The 14493-nt window shown below is 47.6% G+C and overlaps 1 protein-coding gene across 1 annotated transcript in view; it reads left to right on the forward strand.

Annotated features, from left to right (window-relative positions):
• Nucleotides 1-14493, forward strand: part of LOC144156020 (regulator of G-protein signaling loco-like) — a 55796-nt gene that overhangs the window by 19371 nt on the left and 21932 nt on the right. The window contains exons 5-9 of the mRNA XM_077687782.1: nucleotides 377-472; nucleotides 4644-4826; nucleotides 5751-5837; nucleotides 7703-8027; nucleotides 13341-13510. Coding sequence (XP_077543908.1) covers nucleotides 377-472; nucleotides 4644-4826; nucleotides 5751-5837; nucleotides 7703-8027; nucleotides 13341-13510 — 861 coding nt within the window. The remainder of the gene's footprint in view (nucleotides 1-376; nucleotides 473-4643; nucleotides 4827-5750; nucleotides 5838-7702; nucleotides 8028-13340; nucleotides 13511-14493) is intronic.

Consider the following 14493-nt stretch of genomic DNA (forward strand, 5'->3'; position numbering starts at 1 on the left):
CAAGACACCGAAACTTATCAGCACCCGTTACCTGTACGCAGTTATGCTGGTGGTGGGGTACAAGGCAGATGTTTCTTCTATGTGCCAGGTCTTGTAGTTTCTCAAAAAGGGTATGGGACCTAGTTGGGTGTTTTGTGCTGTTCTGTCGGCGTAGGTTTTTTGTGCAGATATTTTTCACCTTGTAGCTGCTTATCAGTTTTAGAAGCTTCCAAAACGGATGCAATTTTTATCATGTATAAAACGCTGTATTACCTTACAATCGCTCCAGTGTAATTTATGACTGACCTAGTGCATCCAAAGAAGGTCAAGAGCCTTTTCTTCCTTTTTCTTGTGCCATGTAATATCGCAAATGGTGCATTTTCTCCTCCTCACCCAGAACGAGAGCAGTTGCAGCAGCAACAAAAACTGGACCCGCTCTTCATCACTGCGTAGGCACCAGCGACGGAGCCATCATCGACGCAGCACACACGAGGTAATCACTAATATGAGGCCTTTCCTGGCTTTACTGAGCATGGAGGAACCTGGGTGGGGCAAATTCGGGCAGGATCACGAATATTTGCTCCTGTAAGGGCTGTGCACACGTACACACCACACCCTTCATCTTGAAGCCAAAACGTTCAGGGGGAAAGATAAATGCATTTGGTGGCGGTTGTGAAATAGTAATCTCTTTACAGGCAGAGAGAAGGCAAAGTACTCAGCATTACCTTATATTGACACCGAAAGGATGCAGTGAGTTGCAGTAAAATTCCACGAACTCCAGTCCCTGACATGCAGGCAAAACTTTTGAGTTAGGTCGAGTATCAAGATGAGTGGAATGCCAAACATTTCACTGTGCAGGCTGCAGGTTACAAAGATTTAGCTTGTCCAGCAAACCATACTAATAAGAACTAACTTTTTATGGCAACAGACTTAAGTACAGGTGGTTATGGTTTTTTATGGGCATGCTCATTCACCAGTAGTGTGGCCACCTAAGAGCGTGTCCACTTGCTGGTGTGTGAGTGTGTTGGGGGCTTTAGCAGTTTTTAGGGGCTTACAACAGTCCTCATAGACACGAAAGACCATGAGCGTAACACTGTAGGGCAGTGTAACAGTGGCCAAGAAAACTCCCAACGGAAGAGTGGACCCTAGGGCCACTCCATAGGGCCAGCCACAGCAATGCAACTGGCCACCGACACAAGACGACACAATGCAGTGGCAACGCAGCGGGTCTTGCCAAAGTATCGACAAGATTCGAAATAGTTTCTGGGGGTAGCATGGCAGCTTTTGTTGTGTTTGGATAAGCACAACAGGTTGCTGTGATTTTTTACTGGTCACAGCCCTGCTGTTATTTACAGGGGTGAGACAGCTGCGCATCTTGCGCAGATATCATACAAATTTGTTTTCCTGCGCCAGGCTGCTCCAAAAGCTTGAAAATTGCAAAAATTGCGCCAAACTACTCCCAAAACAGTCTGAGAGCCAATGATTTTCACGTTCCCTTCAGTTTCAGTGGGGGAAAATGCTTACTGACGGCATAATTTTCCACCATCCCCAAGGTGATGGCTGTTTTCAAAGGTTTAATTGATTGATCATTCAATAGAAAAACCTGCATAAAAGTGTCCTCAAAATAGTTTTTTCGAAATTCACAATGTCGGGTTGCACATGTTATATTCTGTGCGTTTTTAAAGTTTTCCCATTGAAAACCATGGCAAAGTCCTGTAGAAAAAATATTTATGTGTACTGAGGCATCAAATTACTTGTGCAAGTTGATGAAAAAACTGCAAGTTTTTGAGCGCCGTATCTCCGGAACGACATTACTGGGTGCCGCCATCTTGGTGTGGTGAAGATATGAAAACGTGGCCACCGGGCGAAGCAGTTGCTTGTGGATTAGGCAGAGTGCTCTTAGCCGATTTATACCTTGGTTTTAGTTATGGGGCTGGTTGGGTTTACATTTAGTCGTTTGATCGGTTGCGGGAAGTTGCGGGACTCCAAGGACGGGAGTTCACCAAAAACAATATGGCGCCCGCGAATTCGCCGTGTTTCGGCCTTGAGTGTGAGGCCGGTGAAATTTCAGACTCATTGCGGTGTTATAAAACGCTGAGTTATTGCTGCCTCTTACAGTGAGCTTGCAAGCGGCGGGAATGGGACGATCGACGCTGCAGAAGTAGCGGCGCAGGCTACATCGCCGCCAAATGTTCAAGCAGTGTCCGATAGCGGGACGGGCTATTATTTCACGCTAGTGATAATGGTTCATTTATCTGAAGTGAAATTTAATGCCAAGAGGGAGAGTCGACCGAGAGCCTGCTGCAGCCATCACAACCACGAAATCGGCTGTTGTGCAACCGCCGTACTCGCTCGCTGATGGCGTATCGCCTCGCGTCAACCAACGGCCGGCCCCGGCACCTTTCGAGTTTGCTCTTTTTGTCTCGTCAACCCAGAGCTTCATCATCATCTTGCATTTCGGAAATGCGTGAAAGCAATTATTCATGCAAGATGCATATATTTCGCTGCTAATTCGCATGAGGCCGCCCATAAAAGCGTTACTGAGGAGAGACAATGGCAGGGTGAATGTCATCTGGAAGTTCACCGCAGTGGCAATCAGCTGTGGTGACTCTTCGCTAGGTGCTGCGTCAGCTGAAGAGGTGTGTTTACGAACGGTTCTAATGAAAGCACTGCGCGTGTGTGGAGTTTAAAATTAGATCACGCGAGACTTTAGTGGTGTATACCACACGTTGATGTATAGTTCATACCACAAGCTACCGTATTTACACGATTGTAGGTCGACCCCTTTTTTCAAATTTGACAATCCAATGTTGGGGGGTCGACTTAGAATCGAAGTCGAACCGTCTACTGGCAGTAACGGCAAGAGAAACGAGAAATCGGGGGTGCTACGAGGTGGGGACAGCTTTGCACCCTCGTTCCCATAATTATGGTCTAAACTATGAACCGCATGGGGCGTCTTCTGCTCGTGAAAATGCGCCGCACTGACGCTGCCGCGAATACCACCTGCATGCTGCGCGCTACGCGATCGGCGGCGGCAACATGGTGGCACCATTTGCGAAGAGGTGCGCGTAGCTCCAGCGACCGCTTCTAACCGCTCTCAAGATATCACTGAAGGCACAAACGAAGACATTTGTGCAGGAAAGGAGCTGATAATGTGGTCGAAAACGACACTATAAAGCATTATCCGCACCGCTATGGAAAGCGCCAATCAAATATCCGTCACCATGGTAAGCCTAAACATCTGTGGCGGCGCCAGCCGTCTCTCCCGAGCGCAATCAAATTTCCACCATGAAGAGCGCGCGTCGTCAGGCTCCTCCCGCTGCCGCGCTCGGCGCGTGTTTTACCGAGGTAGAACTGGTAAAATTTAAAAGCAGTAGAAGGTGCCGCGCGTGCGGAATCGTCGCCGCGGGCGTGAAAAAGTCACCCGCGCAACGCCGACGCGCACGAATCGCGTCAAGTGTTTTATTCAACTCTAATAAACAAAATGAGTATTAGCGAATCCCTTGATTCAATGCGTGGCGCTAACGTAGCCCATATCATATCACATTGTTCAGTACACTTCCGAACGCGTTGGTGAGAGGTTAGTCGCTCAAAAGTAAATCGCGCGCGGCCGCTTCCGTCAGCCGCCATGTTGTTTCTTTTGGTATCGCGCGGCAGTGGCCGCTGCCGGTTGCTTTGATGGTTGTCATATGTGTTCTTCCCGCTCAACACACAGCGAATGGTTATTCCGAGTGCTTATACAAAAGCTTTCCTTTCTTAACATCTACCGCGCATACCGCGAGCGCACGGCTCTTGCGGGAGCATCGATCATTGATGGTAGAGCCGCGGTGTGGGTTGAGCCGCAATCTGCTTAACATCTATCTTTCTTAACATCTTAGCCGCAATCTTTCTTAACATCTACCGCGCATACCGCGAGCGCACGGCTCTTGCGGGAGCATCGATCATTGATGGTAGAGCCGCGGTGTGGGTTGAGCCGCAATCTGCTGCCGGCGGCGCGCCGCCGGCAGCAAATTGCGGAGGCCATGCTTTGTGATACAATTTTCTAGGCGGCGCTCGCTTTTTTTTTTTTTTTTTTGAGAGAGATGCAATTTTGGGGGGTCGACCTACATTCGAGTCGTTTTACAATCGTGTAAATACGGTAGCTGCAGCACTGTGGAGGCTACATTGTTATCAATAATGCGCCCACTGAGGGCGTCTAACTCCCCGTGAAGGGGTCCTGAAAGGACATTCCCTTCTCCCCTCTCGGCAAGTGGCACCGCAAGCCCCCGGCGCCTTTTGTCGCTTCCTTCGCGGTGAGTTAGGCGCCCTGAGGGGGACAACAATGTAGCCTCCACAGTGCTGCAGCTAGCTTATGGTATGAACTATAGAATTTGGGGTGGGTAAATTTTCGTTGCAGTTGCCCTTTAATTAAGGGGTCCCAACGGATGGAGTGGCCGAAAGTCAGACTCCACCCGACCTTGTTGGTGTGGGCTTGTATGAGCAGTGGCAGCAATTTTTGGGAGGGGGCACTGTTTGAGACCTCACTATCCAGTAGATTGAGTGTTAGAATGGTCGGGGTTCAGTGTGGATGCAGAGCAGCATGAAGCCATAAGAGCCTGTAGTACCCTTTGTACTGTCGTACAAATACTCCGTCAATTTGCTGTCGTTCTTCCCTGTCTGGACAGGCGGGCACCGTGTCCGATGGTGAGGTGCCCAGCGAGAAGCTGTCCATGTCAAGCAGCGTGCAGAGCCTGGAGCAGGCCAGCGACTCCAGCAGCGCCTGCGACCAGCCACGTGGCCGTGTGGGACGCTGGCTCGCTGGCTTCGATGAGCTCCTGCACGATCCCCTGGGTCTGCTGGTGTTTGCGGTGAGGGCCCCTCTCCCCACAAAGAGTGCACGCTCTTTCTTTCTTTTCTTCTCTTGCAGAGAAAAAGAAATGGGAAAAAATAGCAGTAAATAAAAGTAAAATGTAAGACCATGACTGGCAATATTGCCATCCCAAGGCCATTTTAAGTGACACTGAAGAGAGAAGTAAACATCGTTTAACTTTATTAGACACCGTCCAGAACGTGTAGACTGTGTTCTGGGCAGATGTTGAACCTTACAAACACTTTATCGGTTCATGTTCTCACTGTAAAAACCTTGTTCTCGTCTATTTCTAGTTCAACACAACTGGAAAATGTGGCTAACTATTTGAGGGGACATGCGAGTCGAAAAAACGTGATTTTTTTTAAATATGTCAATTTTTTGTTTTGCTTTGCATTATCATCTTTGACTTTGACTATCCTTCTTTTATGGGTAAAAAAATGAAAACGAAATACGAACGAGAACTTAGTGAAAAATGTGTCTGAATGACTCATTCAAATTTTTTGAATATTCACTCATCCCTACTGAAACATCCATTTCAGAATGCTGAAACTCTAGTCGGAGTGAATGTCAAGCACTGGAATGAATCAACTATCCACATATGCCAAGTTAATGATTATCAGATGAGACTGCTTTGGGCCTTTGGCCTTCAAAAGAGTTCAGTTGCCATAGGAATACCTGGTCATGTGTAGTTTTTGTGGTGTTTCCTGTGAAGAACTGATGCCTCTATAAACTGTGAGTGTGACCTGATTCATCACCCGATTACTCTGCCGGGCAGGACCTTAGTGCTGACTTATTGCCACTGTGGAGCATTTTCAACCTTTTTCAGTTCTGTGCAGGGGCTCGTTCCCACCTCTTTCTCATCCCTACATAGTTAACAGTGGAATCCCTGTTCACAAACTGGGAATCTGGGGTTTTTATGCAGGAATTTCTGAAGAAGGAGTTCAGCCAAGAAAACATTTTCTTCTGGGTGGTGTGTGAGCAGTATAGAAAAATGCTCGACAGAAGTGAGGTAAGTTTGTTCCCAACACACAGTAAAATCTGGATCATTCGATCACAACAGGTGGAAATTTTTTGAAATGTGAATTAGAAAAATTTTCTTGTTGAGGTGGACTCTGGGCAGTGAGTGAAATTTTCAGGTGTTCCGGTATTCTTGCGTCATAATGAAGGATACAGATCGGCAAAAGTTTGCATCAAAATGGCTAGAACTCGCATTTTAATAAACGTGTAAAACAAATTGGCCCTATTTGACTGCCAAGACGGCTGTAACCATGCCAAGTTGCATGCAACTCTGATTAATTAGTAGGGCACAGTGGGGCTGCGAACCATTTGTAAATTTTATTGAGCTCTCTCACTGCTTTCAATCCATGGACTTTTGTAAAGATCATCCAAAACACAATGCTCCACTTCCACATGCTGCTGTTTTGGCACAGCAATTCAGTGGACTGATGAAGATGTCATGTCAACTGCTTCCAAAACAAGATATGCTTTTTATTCGATTGGGAAATAACCACACAAGTGCTGTCACTAACCCTGGTGTTAAACAAGACCTTTGTGCAAAATTTGCACACAAATGAAGGGGTGGTTTGTTAAAAACTTATTTCGGCATGGCTTTTGCAATTTTACATCTTAGCATCATTCGTGCGAGTGCTACCTTTGACAAATGGTAGTTTTTAAAATATGCAGATGTGAAGCAATGTTTAACATTTGTTTTGAAGCAAAATATTGAATGCACATTTGACTATTTAAAAAATTTTTTTAAACAGACATTTTCGTTGGAAAAACTATTTCTGTACCTTTGAAAAAAAAAAAAATGCTTTTTTATGTTTGCCTTACGCGCTGTGACGAGGCTTGCAGCCTGTGCGCAGGCAAAAAGGCAGGGCGTGCAGCAAATAGTGCAGTCACTCACTATTAATCGTCTACTCTGTGGGCTGCATAAGGGGCTTCACTACAAGACCATTGACCAAGAAATGCTGTAGCTGCTACGAACACCTCTGAAATTGAACGATTTCAAGCTCTGTTTGGCAGACAGGATTGCTAGCTGATGTGGGCTGTTCTGGTGTCCTGGATGTGGCCGAGTTGGTTATACCCCTGTCACACGGGCACTTTCAATCGCGATTGAAGTGAATCGCGATTGAGTTTTCGAGCGCACTCGATGTACTGCCGCTGCTACACGGCACGTTTCAATCGCGATTGAGAAGTTGCACGGGCTGCGCTCGTGTTCGCCAGATGGCGCTAACCATGTACTTGCGGCCGGCGTCTGGTAACTTCGCGCGGTCGTAGGTATACGTAACTATGTAGATATTACCTCACGCTTATTTGGGTCAAGTTATTTGACACAATTTGTGGCGTTAGTTGAAGTTGTCACATTCTGTGCCATTACTGAGCGAGGACGAGAGTATCGCCGCTTTCGTTCGATCGCGCTTGGAAGCCTCGATCGCGCTTGAGAAACCAGGATTGAGTTCGAGCGGGATCGAGCTCGATCGCGATTGAAACTGCCGTGTAGCAGGTGCCCGATCCGGATTGAGCTCGATCCGGATCGACTCAATCGCGATTGAAAGTGCCCGTGTGACAGGGGTATTAGTGTCCAGTGGCATGTCGATGTAATCCCACTGCTGCAGGTTTGGTACCAACGAGCCAACAAGGCAATCAGAAGGGCCTATCGCCATGGAGGGGGGTGTTTTTAATAGATGCAGTAGGAGGGTGTTATGTTGGTCTTAAAATAGTTGCAGAGCTATGCAGTACACATGCTGTGCTAGCAATGCCTTTGCCCAGAGAGTGCTGGGAAGAGGCGCAAGTCTTTTAAAGTGCCCTGACGATGTCTAAACTTGCGCATGAAAGGGATATCGTCTGATGAAAAGTGTGCTTCGGGTGCAGCGCGAGCCGGCTGCCCGGGCCATCTACCAGAAGCACCTGGGGCCCGGCGCCCCCGAGCCGGTGAACGTTGACAGCCGGGCGCAGCTGGCCGTGCAGGAGGGCCTGGAGGGGGCGGCGCCCGACCTGTTCGTGCCCGCCCAGAAGCAGATCTTCAACCTGATGAAGTTCGACTGCTACCAGCGCTTCCTCAAGTCGGAGCTCTTCAAGCAGTGCATGCTGCGCGAGGTGCAGGGCAAGCCGGTCTTCCCGGAGGCCCACAAGGAGGCCGGCTGGACGCTGCACAAGGAGGACAAGCGGAGACGCTCCTTCCTGCCCTGGCACAAGAGTGGGTGCACCTTAGCGGCATAGCTGGCTGGGGGCATGTGGTGGCATGCGAGTTGCTCTCACTGAGGCTTCAGCGACACCGTGGCACCCCACACCCTTTGTTGCATGATCGAGGCATAGTTCCCAAGCCTGCGCAAGGGCTTTTGAAGCAGACGCAAAGCGAGTTATGATTTTGTTCAAGTAGTGTTGAAAAGCAAATACTTTGCAATAATAACTACCGTACTTACTCTATTCTAACGCGCACTTTTTTTCCGGAAAAATAAGCCGAAAAATCACATGCGTGTTAGAATCGGATACGAAACCAAAACTGCCAAAACAGCTGAAATTTCGTCCCACCCATCGCCATCTCAAGATGGCGCCAAAGCTTTTAGCAGCGATTTTTCGGACGCAGGAAGTAAGGAAGCCTAGGCGCCTAGGCTTTTCTATCGGCATTCACACAAATCGTTGTTCCACTTGTGCGCTTGATAACAAGCAATGGCAGCAGCGGCAACGAAGGTGCGCCACTTCCACGGCTTATGAGTGGCTCCCACGCGTTCAAAACACGCGGTCAGCTGAAGCGGGCGCTTTTGAAGAAGCTCGCGGGGTGGGCGTGTGAGGCATGGGCCACGATCCCATCAACCATGGTTGAACGTTCGATCAGAAGTGCGGCATCACGAACGCGCTTGGCACTGAGGACGAGATGTTGCGGTCAGCGGAAGGCGACAAGGAGCTCTCAGAGAGCGACGAGGAGTGAGATTACTTCGGGAAATAAATCGCCCGTTTCTCGCGCATTCATTTGTCTTGCTCACAAAGCTCCGTGCACATTACAATCGGAAATGCAAGTTTTTTCGTTTTTTTGCCTGGAAAATCGGGTGCGCATTAGAATCGGGGGCGCGTTAGAATTGGGTAAGTACGGTAGTACGAAAACTGACACTATTTACAGTCCCTTGGGTAAGCTTCTGCAACCGACACACACAAAGAAATTGGGTCACGTTAAGAGCTTCATAAAAACTTTTTCATGGCACAAGAGAAGCTCAGCAACAGATATAAATAAGAAGACTTTTGTAGTGTTGTGCGAATATTCGAAACTTTCGAATATCGGAGCAAATAATATCATATTCGATTTACCTTCGAATCGAATAAGACTTTTTGAAAACTTCAAATAATTTCAAAGTATTTTGAAGTCAGTGTTAACGCTCGAAAAAAATAAAACCACGAATTTGATATGATACCCTGGAGCAGAAAAAAGATCATCTTCATTTGGGAAATGACATCCGCCACCTTTCGTCTATTTGATGGTGACGGCCATGGCAAAAGCCACAGAAGACTGGCAACAGGCCCGCCCTCAAGTCTCACTTGCTGGTTCCGGCACACTCAGATTGTGGATTCGTTGATTTCAAGCCGCTAAAAATTTCCGAGCTCTTTTCAAAATGGCTGCATTTGAAGTGGGTATAGTACTGTGCGTGATGCGTAGCTGAAAAGAACAAGTACAAATGATGAGCTAATGTCACCACTGCAGGCCAGTGAAGTTACTAGCACAATAAGCACACACCGGAAATGCATACAGTTTCGGAGCACCGGAGGAATGCCCGAACAACATACCGTACCCTAGCTGCCCTAACCTTGCTCATAGAGTTTCGTAATATACTGTATATTTAGGAAACTGTAGGATCATGCCACCCTACCACGGCCCTAAAATCCATAGCAAAGAAAGACTAGGTTTGGACAGCGTGGACCGTTGTTTTGACTTGTGATGGATTCAAATTTGGATGCAAGTCTACATATATCAAGTATGTTTGGGACACACCAAAGCGGCGGCGCACGTCGCTGGCCGTCTTCCGAATATGACGCTGCTTCTGGTCGCTGCCCCTCGGTTTCTCGCTCTTCCGGCGATGCGGCAGGGAGCAGTGGGCGGGGCGTAGGGTCAACTTTAACGATGAATACCGCTGTCCCCGAGCTAAAAATACCCCAAAAAAGTTTATAGGCATAAACTGACCAATGTAACAATTGTAAAAAGTAGAGTTTTGCCCGGTTTTAAAAGCACTTCAGTAGCCCTTTAAGGAAGACTAGAAGGCTAACGATGAAATACGGAACGAACAGTGGAGAATCCAAAACAGCCAAGGTAACCAATAAAGAGGCAAGGCAGATTGAAACGAATAAGTGGGGAGAAAATATGGAGGCTAAAACGTCGTTAGAGATGTACAGGGCTGAGAAATTGAACATCAGAAAGGAAAATTTCTACGATAATAGTCGCAAAATGATGGGGAATGCGTGGTCTGCGGAAAAGAAACAGAAACTATGTGGCATGTAGTGTTAGAATGTGAGGGTATCCATCCAAATCGACATGAGGGAAATATTCAGCTTGCAGAAGCCCTAGGGTTTGAGGGTAGCACAGAGGAAGTTAACTTCAAGGGTGTCGAGGGGACGAAAAGAAGACTAGAATGCTGGTGGACGAAAAGCAGAGAGGGGAATATTGCCTAGGACAGCTAACACTTGTAACAGAAAAACTAAGTATTTTGTGCCTGCCCCAAGCAGCGCTATTATTAAACCAAGGGTATAAAACATAGATATATTAGTCCTTTTTGGTAAGATGACATCTCATCACTCCGCTACAAAGGGTAAACCAATAGCAATCATCATCAGCAGCAGCTGCCCAGTCCTTTTGGCGGTGGCTGCACTCAAAATTTGCAACTTCACTGAACCTAGTTCATTATAAAGGATACATTTTACATATGTTTCTAGTAGAGCACTCGTTACAGTTAATATTGAGGCCATTCACTCTACCTGAGTTTGTTAAAACAAGGTCTAAGGGTGTGTCATGGAGTATCATGGAAAGTGCAAACACACTTTCAAACTTTCAAATAAAAAATATTCGAATAATGCTATTTGATTTGGAATCAAAATAAATGTCCTATTATTCGAAAGTTTCAAATATCCCCATGCCCTTAATATTTTTCACTGTCTTACTTGGCGCACATTAGCAGGATGCATTGTGCAAGGTTCCGAAAGTAAGACACTACTTGAAATTTGAATGTCTCCACTCTCCCCACTTCCTCTTGAAACTGCACAGGTGTGCTTATTTATTTGTCATGTGTTAAAATTCCCTAGTGGTTCGAAGTATTCAATGTGTGGAGTCTGGCATTAATGGTTTGAATTGACAACCCCCTTTTCCCGTAGTTTCTTATGAGATGGTGGAATGAGGGTGTGAAGAAAGACGGTGTGCCGAGATTGTGGCACATGGCAAAGATTCCAAGGTGGTCTATACTAATCCATGGCCCTACACTATGGCACGCCTTGTAGCCCAGGTGCAGCGAGCTGCATTAGATCCTGTGGGGTTCTCGGCTGTAAATGGGCTCTATTACCCAGCTAGCAAGCTAGAGCACGAGAACCAAAGCTGCAATTCCCACTGCAGCGTCATGAAGATGCCGCTGAGAGTTTGATCGACTCACCGGAAGGTGCCAATGATGAGCTCGTAGCGGGCGATGCCAACAAACCATGCTTTATTGCCCGATCTGAAATGTGGAACTTTTCCTGAACCGGCTGTCCCAAGTTTGGCCGATAGACAATGCCTCCACAAGCTCGTTAAAGCCGTCTGTGGCCGCCGACTCGGTCCGTCCGGTAGTGGGGGACTTGCCTCGTCTCGGAGTCATGGAACACGGGTTCTTTTGACCAACCCACGCGGTTCAAGACCTTGGCAGAAAAGCCCTCGGGAGGGTGGCTCTGCGTCACACATACCACAGCTGGGAGAGAGGTGTCTCCTGAGGGGGATGAGAGGGCGGGCGGTGGAGCAGGCCGCTTATGATCGCTGATGGGGAAGTGACACTGAGTGTGTGCGAGGGCCCACGCGCTTGCGCGTCCTTGCCACTGAGGCAGCACCCCTATTGGCGACGCCGGGCTGTTAACCCTAATGGTGCCACACGGCAGGCATGAGGACCCACGTGGTCCCCTCAATCCCTATTTGAATTTTAAAGTTGTGGCGTATCGTTTTTTTTTTTTTTTTTTTAATATATAGAAGCTTTGGGAGTGCATACAACGTAATGTCAATGCAAAAGTCTGGAGGCTCCTTTATTAGTCTGCTGTTCTGTCAGTGCCAAACTAGTTTCACATCCCTCAAAATGGTGTATGGTGTAAGCTTTCATCTTAGGTTTTACATGCATCGAATGCGTATATTGGTTAGGTTACATATATCATACAGTCAAGGGTGGATCAGGAGTGCCATTTGCGCTATTGAGCGCCAATCTTGTTTACCTGCGCCATCCTGCGCCGAAGCACCCCTAGTGCATCGAACCCATTCATCAGCACTGTCCTGCGCCACAGAACCCAAACTGAGTTGCGAGATATGACCGCCATGTTAACCGGTGCCCGAAAACTTAGCTGACACATTGTGTTTTTGGTTCCAGTGGTTATGGTTTCGGTTTCGCCAAGGCTGAGCGGCTATTTTTTAAATGTTAACGGCTTTTGTTAGATGTAAGGCCGCAGGCACTACGTGCCTTCTTCACTTCTCTTTGGATTTATTTGTGGCGCATTTGCACGGTTTTGTTTGCCGGTGCCAATCGCTGCGCCACAATCGACAGAAAATGACGAAAAGTGAGTGAAATGTCTTTGTGTGGCATCACAAACATAGAAAACAGAATAATGTTCGCATGAAAGGCGGTAGTTTATGGGAGGTGAACTTCAATTTAGTTGACCGTTTTTGGCCAGTGTATCTGCACATGTATTGAACAAACAGGGTCTTGGGCGCTTAATTCGGTTCGCCTTTGTTGTGAGGTAATTACTTATTTTCGACTGTGAACTTTGGGGTTAGCTTTATTTTTGTGGAGGATGGTACAGCATTTATTATGTCTTCTAACACGCTCTCATCACGTAATCTACGGCGTACATTCGTCGGCTCTCGCAACCCCGTGATGGCTCTAGTGCACAGTAGAAGACTTAATATAGCAGATGAATAGATTAAACTTAAATGGCAGGGGGCTGGCACAGTAGCCCGTGCCAGCTCCCTGCCGAACGGCTGCACCAAACGTGCTCCAAAAGGTCTTTCTGGCTGCTCCAAGCCTGCTACAAAAGGCTATTTTGCCTTCTCCAAGGACTGCTCCTAAACCCATGTACCCTGTTCCACCCCTATACAGTGTGCAGAATATATACTTCAACATTTATAATGTGCACTAAATGAGTGTGTTTCACAAGTAGAATTGAATGCATACACAGCATAATGTCTTTTTGGCTGTCTTCACTGGTGAATGATAGGTAGCACCAGGTCTCTCATTGACGTTGGGTTGGAGCAAGCTGTCGTGACTGGGGAGGGTCATGAATGGGCGTTCGTTGGGCCTTGTTGCAGACCTGAAGCTGGTGGGCAGCAAGCTGGGGGAGCGAGCTGCCTGGGCAAGGAGGTCCTCCAAGAAGAAGAAGGTGCCCAAGGAAAGCACGGCTTCAGACCTCACCAGCAGCCACTCCTCGCTGGCCAGCAGCGAAGCAAGCCTGGGACTGCTATGCTCAGCGTCGCGGGAGGTGAGCGCTCTGCACATCTTTGAGCTCGGGTTGCCCAACCTTTTCTGCCACAACGGTTGACTGAATAGTGGGGCGTTGATCATTTGGACTTGTTTGATTTGAGCGGGCAGCATATCTGAATCAGCATCAGGAGCCATCACAGTTGGGAGTGTTCGCCTCCTCCAAGTTCAGATAGTGAGGTGGCACAGCCATGCGTCATGGGTGTCCCGTTACACCCTCAGTTCCCTGTTTAGCATGCTTAGTTGTTTGGTTCACATTCAAAGGAGTGTAACATGAGCATGGCCATGCCATTGAGAATGGCTGTAATGCAACTCGAGAAAGTGCCATATAGATGCGCGTAAGGGCCACATCCCCATAGCTTTAGACCTGATTCGGAAATTATTCATTTATAGGTTGCCCCCTAACTTTAAATGCATCCGGTCCTGCGGCACCCCACCCCTTGCTGCGATGCGTGCATCATAACAGTTGTCACTGCATTCTCTCTCCTGGGGCAGAATTCAAAGTTCTGGTTGTTCCACAGTATCCAGTTCGAGCAAGTGCTCATTGGCCAAGGGCAGCCGAGACGGGCATGGTGAAACCGAAGCATGGCGCAGTGCAGGATTTTTGTGCACACGATAGAGGCTGCCTTACAACCAGAACTACAGTAGACTTGAAACGGACTTGCTGTGTGCCTCGCTCCAAGACTCTGCCACTTGTGTGCTGGCTCAGAGCGATGCACAGAGGGAGCAATGAACAGTATCTTTTGTGGGGGTGGGATCATGTTAGAAACTGGGGTATAGTAAATTATGCATCTGTAAATTACGTGAGTAAATACCACATTTTTCTCACAAACCTGGAAAAAAAATGTTTTTCTGGGCTATGTGTGGGCCACAACCTATAAATCTGCACCTAAATTTAGACAGAAAAATGTTGCCCTTGCACGAGTTTATAGGGTAAAATGTTTTGCTCTTAAAGCATGTTTCGCCGCCGACAGGGCTTCGGGG

Source organism: Haemaphysalis longicornis, unplaced genomic scaffold (genome assembly GCF_048455015.1).
Source record: "Haemaphysalis longicornis isolate Haplotype H1 unplaced genomic scaffold, Haemaphysalis longicornis Haplotype H1 scaffold_1, whole genome shotgun sequence".
Taxonomy (NCBI): Eukaryota; Metazoa; Arthropoda; class Arachnida; order Ixodida; family Ixodidae; genus Haemaphysalis; species Haemaphysalis longicornis.